Source organism: Osmia bicornis, chromosome 10 (assembly GCF_907164935.1).
Source record: "Osmia bicornis bicornis chromosome 10, iOsmBic2.1, whole genome shotgun sequence".
Classification (NCBI taxonomy): domain Eukaryota; kingdom Metazoa; phylum Arthropoda; class Insecta; order Hymenoptera; family Megachilidae; genus Osmia; species Osmia bicornis.
In genome coordinates this window covers 3,854,807-3,877,489 of record NC_060225.1, presented here as the reverse complement: position 1 = coordinate 3,877,489, position 22,683 = coordinate 3,854,807, and the positions used below count along the sequence as shown (strand labels likewise).

Sequence of the window (22,683 nt, the reverse complement as noted above, 5' to 3'; positions counted from 1 at the left end):
AAAGCTTGAAATATTCCATTCGGATCTTCCGTCTTCTGTTTCGACACGTTCAGAACTGTTCAGAAACATTGTATCGGAAATCTTATATACAGGAGGTCCACTGATTCGAATCTTCGAGCGCGCAACAAGTTACCCAGGCGACAAAATCATCGACCAAGGGAATCACCTAAAAAGGTTCGAATACTTCACCACAAAATATTATTGAAAAATGAATTTCTCGTCGATTCAACTTTCAATGGCTGAAGACTCAAATTTTTTTATTTCATTTCATCCTTTTGTTAAATAAAAATATTTTAATCAAGGAAAGTAGAAGCTTTTAGAATATTCATATTTTTGGGACAAAATTGTGATTCGTATATTCCAGAAGGAATCGACGGAATGGCGATGAAGAAAACAGAAGACGATGTATGTAGCTCAGAAGGGGAGAAGAAAAGAATTGACAGGATAAAATGAGAGACGAATATTAGATCCCCTCCGAGGACTACTAAGAAACAAAATCCAGTGACATTAGTCCGAAATAAGCGCCATCTGATCCCCATACTTGACCCGGAGGACAGCCCTGCTTTTCCGCATCAGTCTCCTTCGAACCGTGATCTTGTGTTTGTTGACTGTCGATCTCCAAGTGTCGCTTAGATTTTTTTTTAATTAATTTAATTTTGTAATATTTATACATTAAAACAAATCTCTTGTTTTGTCATGTGATAATAGTACAGTATTGTAAATAAAATTTATTCCATGGAAAGTGATAAATATGTCAATTAGTACTGGAGAAGGAACTCTGTATAATCAGGAAGAAATAATGAATTCTGCTTCGAGGGTCCAGGAAATGTCTAAATATTTTAATAGGAATCATGAAGATGAAGATAAAAGAATACAATCGGGTATGTAATATTGACAAATGATAATTAATTTAATTTGTAACTAGTAAAGTGAAGTGTATCAATCCGCAGAAATTTGTTACTCTTTCTTTTTTTAAATTTAACTCAAATAGTTTTTAAATAAAGTAATTAGTATAACCCATAATACTACCTTTGTTTTATTCTTTTAATTATGTTTTAATTTATGATAGTTTCTGTGAGATCTTGTCGGAAATATTATACTGTCTATGTGATAAAGTAACTGCAGTACCAATTAAAAATTATTATTATAATTACATAATTTTCTTTATTCCGAAAAATGAATATACAGTTTAATGATTCATATTCGATTATAGTCATGTTTCTTCTTTGTTTCTTTTTTATAATATGTTAAAATTACCGTTGGAATTATTATTATCGCCCTGCTGTTGTCTTTTGTTTAACGAAATACGTATTGTAAGAATGTATGTGTTCAATCCACAAATGAAAAAAAATATATAAAATCACTGGTCCTCCAATGGAAAGAGCCACAATTTTAATTTAATTTTGTATGTCATGTTATTTTTCTTTCTAAATTTTACACTATGCCCATAAAAATTATTCTTCTACTTACGCCAAATATTATTCAAAAATATAATAATAATAATATTAACGGATTTCAAATCGATCGCAAATGGGTTGCAGTCTAATTTAATTAATTAAATATGTTTAGGTAATAAAAAATCCGCATCCCAACGACTTACAAGCAAAGTACCCAGTCTTAAGGACCAAATGGAAGCCAGTATAAAGTTATTACAATTCGTAGCCGATACCCAATTGTCATTAACGCAAATTAATGGACAAAGAAAACTTGGTCCTCCTATCGGATGGACGGGACCTCCGCCTGGAGCAAAATGCGAGGTTTTTGTCGGCAGTATTCCTCGAAATTATTACGAACCCGAGATTGTTTTCATATTCAGCTCTGTCGGAAAGATCTATGAACTGCGTTTGATGATGGACTTTTCCGGTGCAAATAGAGGATACTGTTTTATTATGTATACAACCGAGGAAGAAGCAGCTCGCGCGATCAAGGAATTGGATCAGTATGAGATTTATCCTGGTAAAAGGATCGGTGTTGTGGCGAGTATTAACAATTGCCGACTTTATATCAACCAAATCCCACGAAGAATCGATACTAAAATTATTGTTAAGGTTTGTTAATTTAAATTTTACTTGGGTTATTATAGGGTCGATCGATAATATATCTATTTGCTTAAAATAAAGTAATTGAAAAAAGGAAGGTGTTCCAATACTGTAGATTTAATTAATTTAATTTATGAATAATAATTATAAAAATTTGTAAATATAAGAATTAATCCTTTTTGAATGCTTTTGAAATTTCCTTAAATTGAATAACGATTGAATTTTGTCAGTTACTTTAAAGTCTCCTTTTTTATATAAAAATTTTTAGTTTTTAGAGGCCTAATTTCTTTTTTTTTAATTTCAGCGTATTTACGAAATCACTGATGATGTCGATAAGGTAGCAGTCTATCGAAACTTGAATGGTTTTGTTAGTTACGTATTGGTTTCCTATAAAACTCATCGAGGTGCAGCTATGGGAAGAAGAAGACTGGTTCCTGAATCGACGACACTTTTTAAAAATCATGAAATAAATATTGAATGGGCCAATCCAAATGTAACACCGTCCAATGTGGTATGTATAACTAATTTCTCTTATCAAAAAATTACATTTGCAATTTGAAATGAGATTTTAATCTGTCACAACGATTGAATTCGACGAAGAGAGAATTCAAGAATTAATGGTAATATGATTTTTCTTTTTCGCGGAGAGAACAATGACAGCAGTCAATTATGGTTCCACGAGAAAATGGAACGTGGGTACTTTCCCTTGATTTGTCTCTTTAAGTGGCATTGCCATTTGCAAGAATTAGAAAACCTGTCTATGAAAGCCAAACAAAAATTGCTTTTATTATAGTTTATATCTTGATGAATCTTTGATAAGAATCAATGCTTTCAATTTTAGTAAAAGGAAAAGTTAGTCTTTCTATTACTTAAGGTTCATTAGGTGATGCTTATATTAATAAAGTAATTGAAATTTGAATTTTTTGAATTTAAAACTGAAGCATTTTACACAAATAAAAGTGTCTTTAAATAAAAAATTTACGATACTCTTTATACCAGTATTATTCGTAGTAACTATATTTATTGTTAGTAATATTTCTTTTGAAAGGAATAAGGGCATGAAATTTTTAAATTTTGTAAAAATTAGACTTGGAAAGTAATTTTAGAGAATTTTGTATGAATTTCTCTTTATTTCCTTACAATTTTTTTCTTTAAAATGCTTCTGGTTTACAACAATTAATTCCAATTAATTTTCTCTTTTTATCGAAACAATATTTCTAAAAATTTTTCTAAAAATAAATGAATACTTTTGGGTACTATAGTAAGGCAGTTTGAATGAAGTGATTCAGAGTTTCTCAGCCAGAGGCGCCACATGAATGCGTCGATATCCATTAAAGAGGATGCGCGCAGACAGATAATGCAGACGATCAGCTGATCGTAGAGTGTACGCGTTCTCGTATTATACGAAACCAAATTTCAATATCTTATTGTTTACAAATCCGTTTTAAAATCAGTGAAAATGAGTGTTTCCAAGGTTGAAAACAGTGAATACAATGATTATCGTAGTCCCTTGGCTACTAGATATGCGTCGAAAGAAATGCGTTACAACTTCAGTGATCAAAATAAGTTCAGCACGTGGCGAAAACTATGGGTCTACTTGGCCAAGGCGGAAATGGTTCGTAATTATCGAACAAATTATAATAACTAGTTTTTTTCTGTTATTGCAAGTCTGTAATGAAATAATTAGAACTTCTGCTGTATGTCTTGTCTTTTTTTAAAATGATGTGTACTTCATGTACTGTGAATATTATTTACATAATATTTGGATAATTTGTTCTTTAAGGATTTTAATTTTAGAAATATGTAATTTAAAAAATATCTAATTTTAGGATTAGTTATTTTAAAAATTTTAATTTTAAGCATATCTAATTAAAAATTTAGAAATTCTAATTTAAAAAATACCTAACTTTAGAAATTTCTAATTTAAAAAAAAACCTAATTTTAGAAATACTTAATCTTTCTTCCATAATTTTTTCCTAACTTTACTAATTATAAATGTAAAGGTAACAGGAAACTACTAATTTCCAATATTAATCTACAAGTGTCTCTGACACTTCAATAATATCTAAATAAAAATCATCCAGCAGTAAACCAAAAGGAGTCATCAGAAATAATTTTGTAAACACAAAATCTCTCTTCGTCGAATTTCAACAAAACATTACTATTTTTCATTTAATCAATTTCCCAACTTCAAATCAATTATAGTTCGAAGAATGTGGAACATACGACGAGCACGGAAATATACAAATAACGGAGACGTTTATCGAGCCTGTTAAAGTGAAGAAGGTCGTTGCTCAAACGAAACACAGCAACGAGAAACGAAACAACTCAATAAATAATCATCATACACAAAATTCATTTGATACATCTGCTCGAAGAGGTCGACCCATAAAAGCAGCTAAAGAAAATTCATCAAAGAATTCGATTAATCAACACACAGTTCAAAAATGTACATCGAGACATTCAGTAGAATCGACAAAGAACCATCGCAAAATGAAAAACATAGATATTAATGGCAATCTTAAAAACACTTTAGATCAATCTTTGTTGTATAAAACTTTACGAAAGAACGATACTCAGCAACATAATCAATCAAATGAAATTTTGCCATTAATTAGTACATATTTGAACAAAGAGAAACGTTTAAATCGTTCAAAATTAAACAATATACGAGGATCCTTTGAAAATGCTGTCAAAGCATTGGAAAATACTCAAAATTATGCTAGAAATTTCCCACACCTGACTCGTGATTTCTTTAATTATAAAATAGATGTTCCTTGTCAGTGTCAATTTTATGTTCATTTTAATTCATCTAAATCGCGTTCGGTAGACAGTCTCACTCCAAAATTTTCTGAAAATAACGTCGAAAATTATAATAATTACGAATACAGAAACGTATATAATAACGAGCAACAAATTCCGATTAAAAATGACACGAATAATATTAATAATGTCAATGGTGTCTTCAGTTTGCAGGGAACAAACAATCATCAGTTGGTGGATACTTTCCAGTATCCAAATTATTATCAGAATTTTCAATTATCAAATGATCGAAATGCAATATTGCAAAATGTTCAAGGATCAAATTTAAATAATGATCATTTGTTGCATGGTGTTAAAGCAGCCATAGTAGGACAGAACCCTGAATGGTCTTTCTCTGGGTCATTACCGTACGAGGCTGATCCTTATGGGATTCAATTGTCGAATGGTATTTCGAACAATTATCGGATAATTAATTCACAACAAATGCAGGATTCTTTTGTTAATGAGCCGAGATTCGATAAAAATTTTTCGTATAGTTATCCTGTGATATATCAGTGATATATTAATATCTTTTGGCAAATTTTTTTCTTTTGAAAATTTATATTTTTTTCTTTTGTTTACATTATATAGTACCAAATTTTTCAATTTTGAATGAAGAAACCTTGTGATTGTCAAGTTCAAATATTCACCATGAAAGTAATAATTTTTAAACGGTGGAGTTAGGTCACTAGTAATTCCGAACTTCCGAACAGAAAATAATATTATTATAATCTTTGATTTGCTTCGTTGGGTGCCATTATATAAGACAGATTATTTGCCTCGCGATAACACGAGCTCGTAAATATATTCAGTGGAAATATCACAAACATTTTCGACGAGTTTTGCTTCTTTAAAAAATAGAGCGATCGGGAAAGAAAAATTTCGTAAACGAATACAGATTGTATTGTGATTAAAATTGTGGCATAATATCGCTGATTTGTTTAAAAAGTAGCATTTTTTAAAATTGTTAACTTTTAGACATCTACAAAAATTAAGGCTGAAAGTTGAACTGTTATTCTTCTAACAAATCATTTATATAATTTAAAAAATTTGTTAATTAGTATTTGAATGAGGAAGGTAATTAGTAATTAGTAATCATCTTTTTTACAATCAGTGTTCTAAAACTTGTAACAGTTTGTTTCTTAGGTACCAATATTTACCCATTAATTTTTAAGCATGTATCTTATTGTTAGGTATTGCGTTATTGATTAGGAAAAAAAAGTATTATTTTTTTTTTTAATTTAGAAGTATAATTTTGCAATCTATTGCAAACTCGTTTTATACCAAAGATTAATCAATATTAATGGTAATTGTTTTCCTTTTTTTTTTCATATTATTGTAATCGTAAGATCAGTCTGTAAAATGACCCTTTATATAATTTTATTTTCTAATCGTACCTATGATTCCTTTTTTCCCTGAAGAATCAAAAACTATAGAAACCTGTTTAGCTTCCATTCTTTGTATTTTCTATTAGAATAAAATGTACTGATTGTTATATCATATTTTTAAATACAAAAAATATAAAAAGAGTAAAGTTTCAAATTATTGAACGTAATATTAACCAGGATATAATATTATTTTACAATGCATTACATTGTCTCATAATTATTTGTGAGTATGTAATGTTGTTAAAAAGCCTTTTTCATTAATCAATGATTTCAGGTTACTTTTTTTTTTTAAATTATAGATGTCACTAATTAGGTAATAACATTGTGAGCCTAGCAAGGATAATCCTTTCCAGTTATTTATTATCTTATTCCTTATATTACAACAATTATTAAGATTGCAATAAAATAATTATTTTCTATTTTATTTTATATTACAGTTATTAACATTGGAATAAAATAATTATTTTTATAGTTAAATTGAAATTAGCAACTTACTCATAGCTCTAATTTCTAATTTTTTTTTTTAATATACAGACATCATCTATATTAAGTGTATCTATAGCAAGATACTATTATTTCAATTTAATATGACACTGGAGATACTTGTACTTGGGATTGCCCACATTTTGGGCAATTATCATGCTTATTTCGAGAACTCTGCAAAAGTAAAGTTTATTATCAGTAACAAAATTAAGTGTCTTAAAATGAATGTTGGTCTTACAAGTTCATCTCGCAGATTATAACTGTGTTTCGAGCGTATAATGTTTCCACAGCCGGCACATTTTAAACGTTTCGGCTCATTACCATCTTTGTACAATACCTATGAAAATATCATATAATTTAGAATTCATAAATTAAGAAATTGTATAAAATATTTTTAATCATTAGTGGTACTTTAATCGAGTTCGGATTAGCACAGAATTCACAATAATATCGTCCACGTTTGTCCTTATAAACACTATAATAATTAAAAGAACCTGTCGTGGTAGGTAGCTATAAAAATAAGAAGAAAATCGTAAAATATAAATTGTTTAAATCTTATAAATTGTAAGTTATTAATATTTACCTGGACTCTCTTACAGGCAGAACAGACACCCAAACTTTTCTGTTGTAACGTTCGGCTGTTTTCTGTAAACGATTTCTATAAAATATTTTATTGAGTATTATTCGTTAAATAGGCCATTAACAAGTATACTAATTATTGAAACGGTTCTTTCATTGTTTAAAAAATTGCATAGAACCGTAGAGAAATTAATGTTTCCTTTGGGGATGTTTCTTTACATCGAAAATTCATTTCTGCTTTCTACATGGGCTAACCTCAGATTGAGCTTCGTAACCCGTTTGAACATCGATATCAGTATATCTAAATAAATAAATAATTATGATGTACATATGTTTATCGATGAATTGCAATTTCTTTACTTACGTCACTTCGGCTGGTTCTACTTTGTTCTTCTTTGGGAAAACGTAAGTCCTTTTGTATCTGCTGGATGATGATGCTATCTCTGCGTCGGTCCTAGATCAAATTTAATTAATGAAAAATTGTAATAAGACTTTTGTAATATGCTTTTATTAAATGGTCAGTGTCGAAGCACAAAAACTCTGATTTTCTATGTTTTAAAATCGGGCATTGTTTGATGTAAATGATCAATAGCCATTTTATATTAAGAACATTTATCAAACGTTTATACAAGGTGTCCCAGAAAGAGCGCTAGTCCTTTAAGGGGATGGTAGCTGGGGTGATTCTGAAAAATGTTGTTTGAAGCTTCGTTTTTGAATTATTAAGGAAAACCACTGGCCAATCAGAGCGCGCATAGCGCATATACTCAGGGACGGCAGCCTCGACTACGAAAGCTGGACTTGACCTTAGTCCCGAACGAACACTTTAGGCACTCTGCCGCCCCTGAGCCCGCGCGCTATGCGCGTTCTGATTGGCCAGTGCTTTTCCTTAATAATTCAAAAACGGAACTTCAAACAACAATTTTGCAAAGGAAAATGTTGTTCAGAATCACCCCAGCTACTTTCTGGGATACCCTGTATAAACATTTTTATGAAACTTTAAGCATAAAATTGATGTATCATAAGTGCCATTTTCTGATATTTTTCTGTCATGAAATCATGCCAGGGTTTCTATACTCGTCAGTTTACTTATTCATAAAACTGAAATTATGAAATCATTATTTTCTTACGTTTGTGTTCCCATTTGAGGATTAGGTATTATTATAGAATCTGAGGATTGTTCCACTTTATTTAACTTCGGTTTATCATTATGTGGTTTTAATAACTGGTTATCAGAGTACCCATACGAAGCAGAACTGTCCCTGGATACTTTTGTAGAAGACAATATCTTACTACTATCCATAGTAAGATTACTCGATTCCAATGCACTGTCTTCGCTTTTGATATTCGATTTACGATTCTGATCAGCACTCCTATCAAAAGCTACGCCTCGCGTCGAATTCGGTTCAATCGTAACATTTTTCACTTTTCCATCAGATTCTGACTTAGTAGAATTTAAAATCGATGCCTTCGGAATAATTTCACTCGCAGCTGGCATAGCCGTAGGCGTATCCTGTTTATTCCCTTCGATTTCTTGCAAACGATCTATCATTTCTGCCACCAGCCTCGGCGGAGAGATCAATTGTTTCGTTTCAGGAAGGCTTATCGATATCTTGTCACTTTTTCTGTTATTCATTTTCGACAGTTCCCGAGGTCCTGGTTCGGAATTTGCCTTTTGCAATAAATTCTTTTTCGATTCAACTTCCACCGCTTCGTCACCAGTAATTACTGCTTCCTCCGTAGATTTCTCATTATTACTTGTCAATTTTTCCATAGTAGCTTCCGCGATTTTTGGATCACTTTCAGCTACCTTATTTTCTGCTTCGGTTGATTTCATATTTGTAGACTCGAAATGTTTCTCAGGAAGGGATATTGATAATTTTCTCCCTGAATTGTTCGTCGATTTTGCTTTCTCCTTTTCAGGTATTAAAGTTTCGTTTAATTTCTTTGATGTGTTTTTCACTTTTTCATTATCGTGTTTTTCTGAGTCTGATCTTGATTTCCTTATCTCCTCCGAATCGGAAGAACCCCTTCTGTTGTCCAAGGGTTAATAAAATTGTTATTCAATTAGACATTTTCCATTTATGAAAGTTGGATAAGTAGAAACGACAGATTTCTTTCGTTTCTTCTACTTACAAATTTTTTACACCTTTCCCTGTAGCAGTTTGAGAGGAATTGTCAGTGGTTTGGTTCGATGTGACAGAATAGGATGCAAGAGTAAGTTTAGTGATGGTTCCCGATTTTCCTTTCACGTTTGGATCCTCCTGGTCAGCTTTAAAATAAAAAATACGCAGATTGAAAATCCTATAAATAAATATAATTCCGATCCATTGAAGAAATAATCATTTTCATTTTCAATACTCCAATCGTATATTTATCTCATTGACGAGTGTTTTATAAGATTTGATGACTCATTGTAATCTTTAGATAAATGCAATAAGTGGGACACGTTTTGCACTGGTTTTTTTTCCTATTTTAATGGAAATCGCATGTTTGTTTTCTATTTAACGCTTGTACTCGCAACCTGAGGGGTTCGAGGTTGCTCACTCGTCACAATTTCGTAGGATTTCTCGTCCACCGGTTGTTGCCTGTGCTTCGTTTCTTTAACTGGATTCTGCTCGGTGCATTTTTCTTGTCGTGGTGTTTGCTGTTGTTGAGTCTGTTGTGACACTTGAATTATTCCTGTCACGCATCTGCATCTATTTATCACCAGTAGAGTTAATAATAAAATAATAAATAAATATTTTATTATTTCTCTAAAGAATAATTTTTCAATACGAACCCTGGGCAACACGGTGCACCTCGCATCAGCTGCATAATTGCAGGGCAGGTTGTGCAAGGTGCCTGTTGCATTGCTTGATGCATCGGATCCGTGGACGTTGAGAAAATCGGTATTTGACGATTGCACAGTTCACATCTACTCACAGTTTGCACTGGCATTTCTTTTATTTCTCGATGGGTCTGTTAAATTTATTAAAATAGCTATATTGCAAAAAAAATTGCAATCATTTCATATTAATTTTGCATACATTTTTCTCACTTATCACTCACCTGACTCTGTCTATTACACATGGAACGCGGTTCCGTTTGAATATCAGCAACCTCGACCATGGCCGCTGATCGAGCACTAGCTGGACGATCCACGTATTGTCTTCGACGTCCATATCCAACTTTTCTATAACTATGATCAGCAACTGCTTCCTCATCTCCAGAAGGTATTTTGATGCTGCTTACACTGGTCATCAAGTCGTACTTGACCGTCTAGATTGCAGAGAGACACCTTAAAAGAAACGTTTGTACTCCAGGAACATAGATTACTTCGAACTAATTGTTATTAACATTACTCTAACATTATGATCATTATGATCAGCCGATTCAAAATATGAGTAATAATTATGTCAAATTACTTGGTTCCTTTTTTATTCATCAAATTCTACTATATTTTTATTTATTTTGTATTTAAAAATGAACTGAAACGCGATTTTTATATTGGAGGATTGAACTATATATCACTAAATAAAATTTGGGATATAGAGTTTGGACAATGATTAACCCTTTTCCTAAAAAAGTAGGAAATATTATATAATGCATTTCTTATATTATAAAAGATTATATTTCGATTGCCCAAATATGTTTTGTTCTTGATGAAACTATGTTTTATTATGTAAGAAATACATTATACGTTAAAACTTTCCAAAACCTTTCTTTTAAAAAAATATTTACATTCTTAAAGTTAACAAGAACTCTTTGTTAACATTTTATACTTTATTTTTCAATGTTGAATATTAAACTCACTTCGGTGCACGCGGGATGGCAAAGGTCTTTTTTTTGATACAATATCTGGGCTTGATTAGTGCAATATGGATCGTTACAAACATCGCAGTTTCGTTTCCAAAATCTGACATAGAATTTCAGTGACATAAAATTCGTGATTAATTAAAGTTCGTTTGAAACTTACACGAGTGCAGTGACGACGTCGAGTATGAAGAAGACGGACATGATAAGAGAGAGACACAACACTGTTAATATGGTCCAAAGTGTACTGGCAGAATAAACTGGTAACAATAAAATTCCAGTAATTCCAAAGAGTATCATACCAACAAAGGCGAAGAAGAACATCTGCAATAAAGATTTAAAATTTTAAAAATTTTTATTAAACAACACCTATACTCTATAGATTTCTATTTAACCCTCGAAAATTTATCAAATGATATTTTTGTTAATATTAGGCAGTGAAATTTTAAAATAAAAAAGTTTCATATTAAATAATATTTAAGGAAATACATACTTTGAAATTTAGAAAATAAGATTGAAAAAGAAATTTAAAGTTGAACTCTTTGTGACTAATTTTACTCTTCACAGTCACATCACTCTGCAACTATTATTTTACAAGATTTTTTAATCATTATATTGCAGTGGAAAAAAATTGTTTAAGGTTTAAAACTTTGACTTGGAGGGAATTATTATTTTCGTAGGGCATGATGGTGGAAGAGTAGCACCAGCATACTAAAAATTCAAGGGTTAAAGGAAATTTCTATAAAAAATAATTACCGGAATTGATTGCAATTCTCCTCCACTGAGTTGACTGATAATATCAACTGCCAAGATAAACACGTAGGCTCCAGAAAGAACAGTAAGTAAAATACATGTTACAGATGATACATTTTCAGGACTCAACGCTATCGTGTAAGTTACAAGCGCGAATATCAGTAGTACCACTAGCTAATTGTTTAAACATACAATTTTTAATATTAGTGTTATTGTGTGTGCAGGTACATGTCAATTGTCCAATACATACGAATTGAAGTATCCTAAGTGGTCTAATAAGTGGTTTAATTAGTTTCTGGATCTTCCTTAATTCTGAGTGGCCTCCAGTCAACTTTTGCAACTTTACGGAACGTTCACTTTGTAACGGATAATTCTTATCTGAAGATGTGAAAATTTGTTATTCTCTTTTTGTCAACGTACGCAAGAGGGTCAAGATGAGGATAGAAGATATTTGCTGAATAAGTTAACCTTGGTAGTGCATGATTACATGCTTTTAAGGAGGAATCGTTTCACCTTTTTCGTATCATCGAAAGAACCTCTAAAAGTTTATAGACAATCTGTCACCTAGTTTTTTGTTTATTGGTATGTTACTTCGATATATTAATTATCGATTGATTGAACAACTTTCTTTCACATATATTTATGTAGAAAGTTATTCAAACTTCATTTTGTGTTGTTCATTTTGTAATAAAATAATTAATTTTAAAATAAAAGCCTAGTATTAGATTCCTATTATTTTTTAATTAAATAATGATTTTTGCAAATGACAATATTACAAGCATAATTTCTTACCAGAAACACATTTTATTATATTTCTGCATCCCGTATATTTCTGCATCTCTTATATCCCTCTAGTCCTTATTCCTCTGCATTCCTTACATCTCTGCATCCATTTTTTTTTTTTTTTTTTTTTTTACGTGGTGGAAATCTTCAGAAAGACACCTCCAGCCCCCCTGGGGAGGGGCCGGAGGTAGTGTGGGATTTTTACCCACTAAAACCACCACGATGGCCTGCACTGGGTGTGATCTTTGATCCTCTTCCATGTACCAAACTCCGCCGACATCGGGGGCCACACCCAATGCCGGCACTCCTCGGGCAGCGTGCAGTGAAGACCGGAGCCCCAGCCCCGGCCTCCTGCATTTGCATCCCTTACATCCTTGCATCCTTTACATCTCAGCAATATTTACATTTCTTCATCCCTTACATTCCTGGATGCTTTACATCTGTTCATCCCTTACATCTCTGTATCTCTTATACCCCTGCAACCCCTACACCTCTGTATCTTATCCCTGATACTTATTTTAAAAAATTTTAGTTCGAATTTTTGTGCAAATTAGTTCCTTCTTTTACCGCCAGAGGGCGCTGATTCGGCGTCGAAAATTTAGTTCACATTTTTCCCGCCAGAGGGCCAACATTTTGGGAAGATTTAGTTCCTTTTTTACCGCCAGAGGGCGCTGATTCGACGTCGAAAATTTAGTTCGCATTTTCCCCGCTAGAGGGGCAAAATTTTTGTAAGATTTAGTTCCTTTTTTCGCCACCAGATGGTGCTGATTCGACATCGAAATTTTAGTTCGCATTTTTGCCGCCAGAGGGCCACAATTTTTGTATGATTTAGTTCCTTTTTTCGCCACCAGATGGCGCTGATTCGGCGTCGAAAATTTAGTTCGCATTTTTCCCGCTAGAGGGCTAAAATTTTTGCAAAATTTAGTTCCTTCTTTTACCGTCAGATAGCATTATGATGGGATAACGGGGCGGCAAAGATGTAAAGGATGTAGAGATATAAAGAAAGCAGGGGTCTAACGGATGCTGGGATGTAAGGGTAGCAGAGATGTAAAGGATGTAGGGATACAAAGAAAGCAGGAATGTAAAGGATGCAGTGATGTTAGGAATGCCGAGATATAAGTAAAGGAATGTAAGAGGTGCGGAGATATAAGGGAATCAGTGATATAATGAATGCACACAGGAGTAATAAAATCAACACGATCTTCCTTCTAATGAGTTTATTCAATAAGCTAAGAAGATAAATACAGCAAATTAAATGAATGCAGAAAATAAAATAAGGGTATGTGTATGTTTAGCAGGTAGATCTGCACCCCTCGGCGGTCGCTATAAGATTGATGGTATTTCACTTAGCTCTAGGTCAAACGGTTGATAACGTTGCTGCAGCCAGGTTACTCGAATAAGTGGCTCTAAATGTTTTTTTTTTAACGTGGGGAAATCTTGGGAGGGCAGCGGGGGAGTGTCAGATTCCTACTGACTAAAATCCCACGGTGACCGACACTAACGCTAAAGGAGGACTCCGGCACCTTGTTACGCAGCGTCGAAAAAAAGCGCGGAAGAGTCAACAATAATATATATTAATTTATATTGTATTTTTGAATAACAAGAACTATTATTATATTATTATTAATGTTCAGTGTAATATTGTATTAGTCAAGCAACAAAAATAAGAATTATTGTAATAAATGTATTAGTATATTAAGTGTGTAAAAATGTAATTTATAATAATTAGTGTAATTAAATTAATCGAATAAAGATGTTATATTGAAAAGAATGATATATTTGTTACATTATTTACTCCAAATATTATCCATCTGTTATTCCATCGTTAATAACACCCTTAGATTTGTATACATATAATTTATTAATAATTGTATATTAATCTTACAAAATAACACAATTGAATAATTTCTTTATTACAATACTTTGATTAATGTATGTTGCTTTTATTCTAATATAAAATTGGACGGAATTTATTTTGATAAAGACACATTTTAATTTTTCATTTCTACATTTAACGTAAGAATGATAATAACAATCGAAATTATAATTAATAGATACTACGAGAAAGTATAATCTAACAATATTCATGGCAATTCTGAGATTGAAGTTTGCACTGCATATAATTGTAAAGTATATATAAAATTACGAAATAATCAAAAATAAATTCTACTGTAATTAATGCTACACTAATACGCTTTTAATAGTAAAATAATATTATTAAAAGTTTATATTTTCGGTGGAAATTCACGTTATTACATTGACTATCTTTGGGAATTAGTTTTAACAGAATTCTTAATTACTAAATTTCTAGCTACATATTAAAACACGAAGATAATTTAAAAATTTTTACATACTCTATAACAATTATAATAAAACTAAGTGTACTATTCAATTTTATCTCTTAAAATTACTTATTATATATTATTCTTATTTAATAAAAAACAATAACTGGACGGAATCGGGGCTTAGAATTAACGTTACAACATTTAGCTAACTTTCAATTATACAAACTAATCACTTCTATATAATAACTTTGGGCTTTCATTTTACACTACATCTAATTATTTTTCAAAATTCTAGAACACATATGGTGGACATTAGATTCAAAAATCTTATATTCCTATTTCTCAAAATATAAAATATTGTTCCCAGAAATAATTAACTTGTGTTTCTTATTTCAATTATACCATTTCTAATATTTTCTATATCTTCACAGTCTATATATTTCTAAAAATTTTTTAACCCTTTCAGTGGTTACTAAAATAAGAAAGTGGTACAGTAGACTCTCGTTATATTGTCGTGGAAGGAGCTACAGAAGTGAAAAATTGATCAGGCTTTCAAGCTTTCAGAGGAGAGACAGAATTGTATCATATTTGTAATTTTAATTTAATTTTTCATTTTCTAACTTTTACACTGTTCCTCTAAAATTTATTCTTTCATTTCAAAATTATGCACCTAACTTTAAATTAATATCCTTGTTCATAACGAGAGTCTACTGTATATTACTAGTACTTATTATACATAATATGAAAAATTTCTTTCATATCTCCGTAAACTAAACACCCGATGGGTGTAACATAAATGTTTTTGCAAATTACTTAATATATTCTAACTTTGGAGAATCAATGATTGTTCTTTATCCCACGGTCTTCGTTGAGTTTCTGATGATGAAGACGACTTCAATGATGAATACCAAAGCGTTCAGGAATGTGAACACAGCCCCGGATATAAACATGTCCATGTACTGTTTGCTCGGATAGAGCTCGTTGTTGCTGTAATAAGGGCGCATAGTTTTCTTCCAATCATAGACAATTACTCCTCCAGCGACGATATGTAGAAGCGCACCCACCGAGGAGAATAATATCAGCTGCAATCAGACCAGATCGATGTTGCTTGAAATGCATCGAGATCAATGATCTAGTTTCGTTTCAAACTACTACATATGGCAATGAATCATAGTATGAAGAAATATTTCCTTTTTAAGAATGACATTCGAATACTCGTGGGAAAATTTCAATATCCATGAGAGGAAATCATTATTATAGAAAAATTGGAATATTTATAAAACAGAGTAATTTTATTAAATTTATATAGAAATAAACAGAAATTTTCTACCTTGGGAAAAATTATTAAATTGAAAATTGAAATTTACAGCTTCTACCATCAAATTGTTAAAAATGTAGTAAAATGATAATTTTAAATATTCTTTGCAAAGAAGGCCACGAAGTCGTGTACATTTGCTTCGAAGACCATAATTATACTATGTGTTATCACGACGGTGAGACACATAGGCGACAATAATTATCGCTTTTTCCGAAGTAACTAGTCGCCCTGGTACTACGTGCTCTAGCCATTAAACGAACATAAACGTCGAGCAAAATGTTGATAAACTGACATACGAGAAGTCGGTTATTGATAATTTATGAGTTTTAATCAAAGTAGAACGGAACACGTTGTAATTAGCATAGGTACTTAGAAGATAGTGCAAAATATAAATTATGTTATAATATTTAAAGAAATATGAATATGAATCAGTATATTAACATTTAAAACCACTGAAATAAATTTTCTAAACTGCATCCTTTAAAAATAATCATAAACTATTAAAAGGGAATTAGTTTTGTAATTCAAATTTATTTTTAATGTCTCAAATGCAATGTGATATTATAATTCTCAGATTGGATTTAATATTAGATCGATACAGTTATTTGGTCATTAACAATTCTCAATGCCACTTAGGAACTATAGAAAACAAGTAAAACCTTCATTGAGTAGCCTTGCATGCTTATTGCACCTTTGGAATAACCGCAAACATTGGACTTCGTACTTTTTGTAATACTTGTATTATGTAATGTTAGATTAGAAATTGAATTCACGATCTTGAAATTAAATTTGGATTTTAATTAAAATTAATTTTTAAATGAATGCTTCCAAGTTTGGCTTTTAGAACGAAAGACTTCCTTCTCCATGAACGGTCCTATTATGAATAACTGTTAAGTTATTCCAATACAAGTGCACGATTGTACAAGTAGACAAGAATTACGATTGTATCAGTGTACGTACGAAGGACATGACGCATCTGTTAATTATCAGACTTACGGTTTCTGCAACGACTCAGCTGTGCAAATTGGCTAGGTACTTCCATAGACGGCAGAGAAACATCGGAAATTTCAAGTCGTCGGTGAAACTATGTCGAAAGTACCGAATGTAGGAAATAAATCTGACCCTATAGCTATCTCTAACCCTTTGTGATCGTCACGCGATCCTTTGATTGCGTTATTTCATCAATTTATTATCACGGATCGTGTCACGTAATCCGGATACCCGGATCGAGAAAACTCGTCAGGAATTATTTGTTAGAAAAAAAAAAATGATTCTATAAATTTTATGTAACATTTTTTCTTTCAAGCTGATTAAAATTTTTTTCTACTCTAAATGTGTTGTACTAATTTCTTTGGTGTAGTATATAGGTGACTAGTTCTTAAATTATTTTCATTAAATGCTGTTTCTTTTTTCAATTTTAAGGATTTGAAATTATAGAAATATATTTAATTAAGGACTTACCGTTCTCTTTGGTATCCTATCACCAAGCAAATGGCAGATAATGAAAAGTGTATTAATTATAAGGAAACCAGCAATTGTAATATAAATTATCGCAGCATCGTCTAATTTGAACTGAGACTTAATTAGGATTTTTTGGAACGAGTTCAGTGGGTCCACTATCAATCCTATCGCGAGCACAGCCAGTACCTGTTGAATATAAATTCTATAATAAATAATAAAAATATCAAATATAATAATTACCAGTGATTGTATCGTCAGACTTCGTACAGTGAATGAAATTTGAGAAATGGTAAATATCAAACGTAGGAACATTACAATAAAAGTAAATGTTAACAACCAATTAATTATAAATGAAATGAATAAATGAAAGCTAAAGCAATAATTTACCATTCTGAAAATTTTCATTAGAAATGATAAATATCAATTAGAAATTTTAATAAAAATGATTGTTAGGGAGTAAATTCTAAAAATTTTTGACTAATTAAAATTTTTAATTTATCACTTACCACTTCAATAATTTTCATTATAAAAGGTATTAGCCTGATTATCCTGCGCTCCTCTGATACACGCTGCTCCTGTTGATTTTCGTCTGCCATTCTGACCCTGCGATGCTTTCCTCTTCTGTCACCCAGCTTGAAAGACTTTACCTATACCTTACGTCCACGATCAATTCTTTCCACTCCCTGATGTTAATCTCCACTCATCAAGCACATCGACCCTAATAGCAACGGATAATAGTAACAATTGTTAACATTCTAAAGTCTATTAATATACTGTCAATCAGTAAAGCGTTCAACTTTGTTTAAAAATAATCAGAACAGAAGTTTATATTTTCATGAATTAAATTTAGAATTAATCGTAGTAAATTATTCATTTCTATTCACATAGCGCGTAGATTGATATTTACTGAAAGAATCCTAGAGTCATACTACATCATTACACAACCATTGTAAACGTGATTCAATAACAAAGTACACTCTCTGTAACCAGTTTTTAAAAACATATTCTTCTTATTCAAAAACTAATAAATAATTCAATCTCTTCGAAAAGTTATTATCTTCAACTTATTTTAAATTTAATAATTGTATATTCTTAAGTTCATAACAAAAGAATTAAAATTTTTCATATGAAAACTGTCCAAATTTCTTAGATTTATGAACATGATTTCTAAAATTATAAAATTGATGGAAGTCAACCCCTATGGACTCGCACGTCTAATTTTCATTCATCTACAGTAGACTCTGAATATTCAAAAAGTCTATCCATTAAGATACTAATTTGATAATTTTCCTTTCAAATAAATAATTAAATTACCAAGGATCCAAATAAAAGTTAACACTAATACTCACCCTGTTTCAAAACTTCACAAACCACCCTCTAAGTCTTTCCTTCACAAATTCACCAATCTACACTTTTCTTCTTTCCTCCACAACCACTACAATTTCACGAAAAGTTGCCCTAAGAAATTTCAAACGATCCAATCAATCAAGATTAATTTCAATTAATGAAACAAATAGTCAAATCGTACTGATTGTCAGAAAATCAGCATGGAGTTCCACACCGTGCCATGGAACAAGTTAAACTGGAACGCCAAGCGTGACACACTAACTAAGAGGCTACGTCGTACGTAACGTGCAAGTTGCGCAGGCAAGTTTGCCGACTTTTGTTAGTCAGGTTCACCACATGGTTGTGCCGCAGTCATTTTCTTCCGTCAGATGTTCGTTATTGGTCCTAATGACACGTCATCTACTTTCTTGCTTATTTAATTAATTACCCACGATTTTTCTTCATTTCACTTTCCAGCCGATACGGATTACATAATCACTGCAGAGATCTTGAATGAAGAGTACTGTTGTTATTAACAGCATGAATGAAACCTGAATGATGAATGCATAATTTTATGTAAAAATAAATTTCAATAGAATTTGACTGTATTTCCAAACAGGCAATAGATTTGAAATTGGGTAAAATTGGACTTTTGGCAATTAGCTAATTATCTAATTAATTAAAACTTTAGTGAAAGACTTAGTGAATGCATTTTTGAAACATTTTATTTTGTTTTAATTTGGTTACTCGTAAGATTGAAACTAAAAGCTACTTCCATAATAATTTTCTATAATTATTATAAATTGAAGAATGTTATTGTTGTTACTAAGCTCCTTTTTCAACTCATTTAAAAATAATATCTCAGGTGGTTCTTTGTATTCTGATATTATAGTTGGCATATTTGTCATGTCTCGTATGGAATGTTTAATAAAACATAGTGTCTCTGACACAAACTGTACCTGCTAACAATTAAGTATGTTTTTCCAGTGATTGTCCCAGATCATTATTGTATCAATAGGGAACGATACTGAGAAAACGTGCATCATACCATTATTAAATGTAACAATAGACATAAATTAAAATTTCAAAAACACACTTTACAATTATTATATAATTAAGTGCCTAATTTTGGTCTAAATGCCATTATATAAAATTCCAATATTCAAAGATTAACCCTTGAATGGTAGAGCGCCATAATTCCTTATTATTTTCATTTTTTAAATTTAATACTGTTCCTTTAAAAAATTATTTCTCCAATATATGAATCTCTCGTTTTAAAATGATACATTTAAATTTAATTTAATATTAAAATATTCGTAAGTTTTGTAAAACTCAGGCTCCCCTGTTCAAGGGTTCAACTTTTCGCAATCTCAATGCGAGAATTGAACAAACGATCGATCGAATGCCGGAAGTGGACGAGTTACGATTTCGAAAGGACACGTATGTAATTAGAGGCTAGCCACGAAGGGCGAGGTAACTGCGGCATTTAATTCGCGAGCACGTGCTGTGGGTGGTGGGTCACGAAAGCACGCATCGGACCGTGTTCGACTTCACGTGACTCACACGGTGTGTAATTTGCACGTACCCATTGGCGGATGCGTGCACGTGCAAAACCTTCGAGAGCACGTAGGGCCCAGCAGGATTCCAGCCCCTCGTGTAACATTGCGAAATCATTCCTTGTATCGTTTCGTTTTCCTCCATTTGCGACGTATCCAATTTCATACGCGATACGTTTTTCTTGAATAAACGTCCGCCACGATCGAAGCTTATTCATGAATCCACGCTGACTCATACCATTCTTTGAGTACTTTGGAATTCGAAGAAAGAGGGTGGGAAAATTATGTACATATTTTGCTTCTGAATGGAACGTTTAAATTATGTTTGAATACTTATTGATGGCAGACGGGTGCAGGGCCAATTTGACCCGTTATTGAAATATCAATATATCGATACCTGCTAGGTTTACAGGAAAATGATTTATATTTTTTTCACTCTACTTTTAATATCTGCTGTTTGTCTCTGTTAGTGTAACAAGAATTTAAATATACCTTTTTTTTAGTACTTTTAAATGGTACTTTTAAATATTTTCTGTAACTCAAAATATAGTATTTTTAAAATCAGAAAATTTAGATTTTCAATATTTTCTAATTGTAATAAAAGCATGGTTCCTAGACAAAAAAAAGGATTATTTTATTTTTAATACGTTTTATAACGTTGTTCATATCAGGTGTCGACAAGGATAGAAGATTGAAATGAGGGTACGTTAATTACAAAATTACTATGTAAGTAAAGCTCGTAAGTTCAGTGCGCGATGATCGACACAGAGTATCTAAACTAGAAAGTTATAATGTTTCGGCCCTGACACGGTAAAAGCGCAGTTGCATAAATATTAACAGAAATAAGTTTACATGCGGAAAATATAGAACGAGTGCAACGTGCAAACCTATATTATTTTCTTATATCCAATATCGACCATGATTTTCTAATAAAAACTTATCATTTCTGCCTTATGTCATTTCATCGAGAAAGAAAACTAATTTTGATGCAAACTTGCATTATTAAAATTTGTAATAAATGCAAAATGTGGGATAAATAAAAAAATAAGAAGGACAAGAATTAAATTTAAAAAAAGTTGATGTTATAGGATTGTGAACAATCTAAACAACTCGTACCAGCATCAGATTATTTTCTAATTACGTAATAGACTTAACGCATTGCTACTCCTGTTACAGAAAAACTATTCTCTGGGCTACGTGTATGTATCAGGTACAGTCATTCGTACAGGTGTGCATAATTAGCATACAAGTATACCTATGGAAGATCACGTGTTCACTAGGTCAGTAGGTGCGGCTTGGTCTTCGTTTATAATCATTGTGCGATCTTCCTGTCGATCTTGAATCACATGCGATGGTTTCCGGTTTCGGAGACGTTGTTATTAACACTTTGACAACTGTATTTTTTATGAAATCAATTTTTTCATCATTTTATTTTGATTTTTATATGGAAATAGAGATTATAAGAAATTGTATTAACTTCTTTATTATAATTAATATGGAAAAATTTTCATTTTTCAAAATTTCATTATTAATATTTTGACAATTATATAATTTTATAAATGAAAAATTTGAAATAATATTAATTTTCATAACATAAATATAATTGATAAACTCTTTAACGAAACTGTACAGTTAATAAGATTATCATGGCAGGTACACTTTGTAGATTTTACAATTAGCATGATTTCTCTTATTTTCTAAATGTTACTCTTATTGTACAAATTAGGTCTAAAAGGGTTAAATTACTAACAGTATACGTAATTAACGGGATTATATATCCGGATCGTGGGTGTGCGATTATGTCGGTCATTCAAGATGATTATGGGGTCAAGTAGATTAATTGATGCATATCGTGGCTGTTGCTGTGACCCTTTATGGGAGTCTGTCGTCTTGTTATAAGATGACCCCATAAGTTAAAATTCTTTTATTTCAATTATATCATTCTTTTAATTATTATAACGTATAAATTCTTCGTCCTTCTAAATTTAATTTAAAATTTATTTTAAATGGCTCATTCAACCTCTCTGATCATAGACTGACGCCAAAGAAGGAAACGATGAATCATCACAGCAGTTAGAGAAGTGAAATGAAGAAATAAGACAAGTGCTAGCATTACTT

General features: G+C 31.5%; 5 protein-coding genes across 5 annotated transcripts in view; 2 read left to right on the top strand and 3 right to left on the bottom strand.

Moving 5' to 3' along the window:
- Positions 1 to 751: 751 nt before the first annotated feature.
- On the top strand, positions 752 to 2,749 carry LOC114877906 (probable RNA-binding protein 46). The gene is made up of 4 exons (XM_029191036.2): positions 752 to 881; positions 1,570 to 2,048; positions 2,344 to 2,550; positions 2,687 to 2,749. The coding sequence occupies exons 1-4, from the start codon at positions 752 to 754 to the stop codon at positions 2,747 to 2,749; spliced, it is 879 nt and encodes a 292-aa protein (XP_029046869.2).
- Positions 2,750 to 3,390: 641 nt separating this feature from the next.
- The window catches only part of LOC114877892 (adenylosuccinate lyase), a 33,507-nt gene continuing 14,214 nt past the window's right edge, over positions 3,391 to 22,683 (top strand). The window contains exon 1 of the mRNA XM_029191018.2: positions 3,391 to 3,654. Within this exon, the coding sequence (XP_029046851.2) occupies positions 3,499 to 3,654 (156 nt within the window). The 5' untranslated portion in view covers positions 3,391 to 3,498. The remainder of the gene's footprint in view (positions 3,655 to 22,683) is intronic.
- Positions 6,741 to 9,141, bottom strand: LOC123988285. Its single transcript, XM_046287653.1, has 4 exons — positions 8,419 to 9,141; positions 7,656 to 7,745; positions 7,124 to 7,592; positions 6,741 to 7,049 (listed from the first exon to the last, which is right to left on the bottom strand). The coding sequence occupies exons 1-3, from the start codon at positions 9,123 to 9,125 to the stop codon at positions 7,520 to 7,522; spliced, it is 870 nt and encodes a 289-aa protein (XP_046143609.1). The 5' UTR covers positions 9,126 to 9,141; the 3' UTR covers positions 6,741 to 7,049; positions 7,124 to 7,519.
- LOC114877893 lies at positions 9,773 to 11,513 on the bottom strand. Its single transcript, XM_029191020.2, has 3 exons — positions 10,340 to 11,513; positions 10,071 to 10,249; positions 9,773 to 9,987 (listed from the first exon to the last, which is right to left on the bottom strand). The coding sequence occupies exons 1-3, from the start codon at positions 10,529 to 10,531 to the stop codon at positions 9,789 to 9,791; spliced, it is 570 nt and encodes a 189-aa protein (XP_029046853.1). The 5' UTR covers positions 10,532 to 11,513; the 3' UTR covers positions 9,773 to 9,788.
- Positions 14,428 to 19,331, bottom strand: LOC114877894. The gene is made up of 4 exons (XM_029191021.2): positions 19,033 to 19,331; positions 18,190 to 18,401; positions 17,684 to 17,869; positions 14,428 to 15,986 (listed from the first exon to the last, which is right to left on the bottom strand). The coding sequence occupies exons 2-4, from the start codon at positions 18,277 to 18,279 to the stop codon at positions 15,756 to 15,758; spliced, it is 507 nt and encodes a 168-aa protein (XP_029046854.1). The 5' UTR covers positions 18,280 to 18,401; positions 19,033 to 19,331; the 3' UTR covers positions 14,428 to 15,755.

What these genes read in the sequence shown, in the direction of transcription:
- LOC114877894 (XM_029191021.2), bottom strand. Translation starts at nt 18,279, where the DNA reads ATGGCAGACGAAAATCAACAGGAGCAGCGTGTATCAGAGGAGCGCAGG. An exon ending in TAATGAAAATTATTGAAGTG is followed by an intron (nt 17,870 to 18,189) that starts GTAAGTGATAAA and finishes TATATTCAACAG; the next exon opens with GTACTGGCTGTGCTCGCGAT. An exon ending in ATAGGATACCAAAGAGAACG is followed by an intron (nt 15,987 to 17,683) that starts GTAAGTCCTTAA and finishes GTCTGATTGCAG; the next exon opens with CTGATATTATTCTCCTCGGT.
- LOC114877906 (XM_029191036.2), top strand. Translation starts at nt 752, where the DNA reads ATGTCAATTAGTACTGGAGAAGGAACTCTGTATAATCAGGAAGAAATA. An exon ending in ATACTAAAATTATTGTTAAG is followed by an intron (nt 2,049 to 2,343) that starts GTTTGTTAATTT and finishes TTTTAATTTCAG; the next exon opens with CGTATTTACGAAATCACTGA. An exon ending in ATGTAACACCGTCCAATGTG is followed by an intron (nt 2,551 to 2,686) that starts GTATGTATAACT and finishes TTTTTCGCGGAG; the next exon opens with AGAACAATGACAGCAGTCAA.
- LOC123988285 (XM_046287653.1), bottom strand. Translation starts at nt 9,125, where the DNA reads ATGAAATCAACCGAAGCAGAAAATAAGGTAGCTGAAAGTGATCCAAAA. An exon ending in CCTCAAATGGGAACACAAAC is followed by an intron (nt 7,746 to 8,418) that starts GTAAGAAAATAA and finishes AATTTGATCTAG; the next exon opens with GACCGACGCAGAGATAGCAT. An exon ending in GTAGAACCAGCCGAAGTGAC is followed by an intron (nt 7,593 to 7,655) that starts GTAAGTAAAGAA and finishes TTATTTATTTAG; the next exon opens with ATATACTGATATCGATGTTC.
- LOC114877893 (XM_029191020.2), bottom strand. Translation starts at nt 10,531, where the DNA reads ATGACCAGTGTAAGCAGCATCAAAATACCTTCTGGAGATGAGGAAGCA. An exon ending in TGTGTAATAGACAGAGTCAG is followed by an intron (nt 10,250 to 10,339) that starts GTGAGTGATAAG and finishes TAAATTTAACAG; the next exon opens with ACCCATCGAGAAATAAAAGA. An exon ending in GGTGCACCGTGTTGCCCAGG is followed by an intron (nt 9,988 to 10,070) that starts GTTCGTATTGAA and finishes GGTGATAAATAG; the next exon opens with ATGCAGATGCGTGACAGGAA.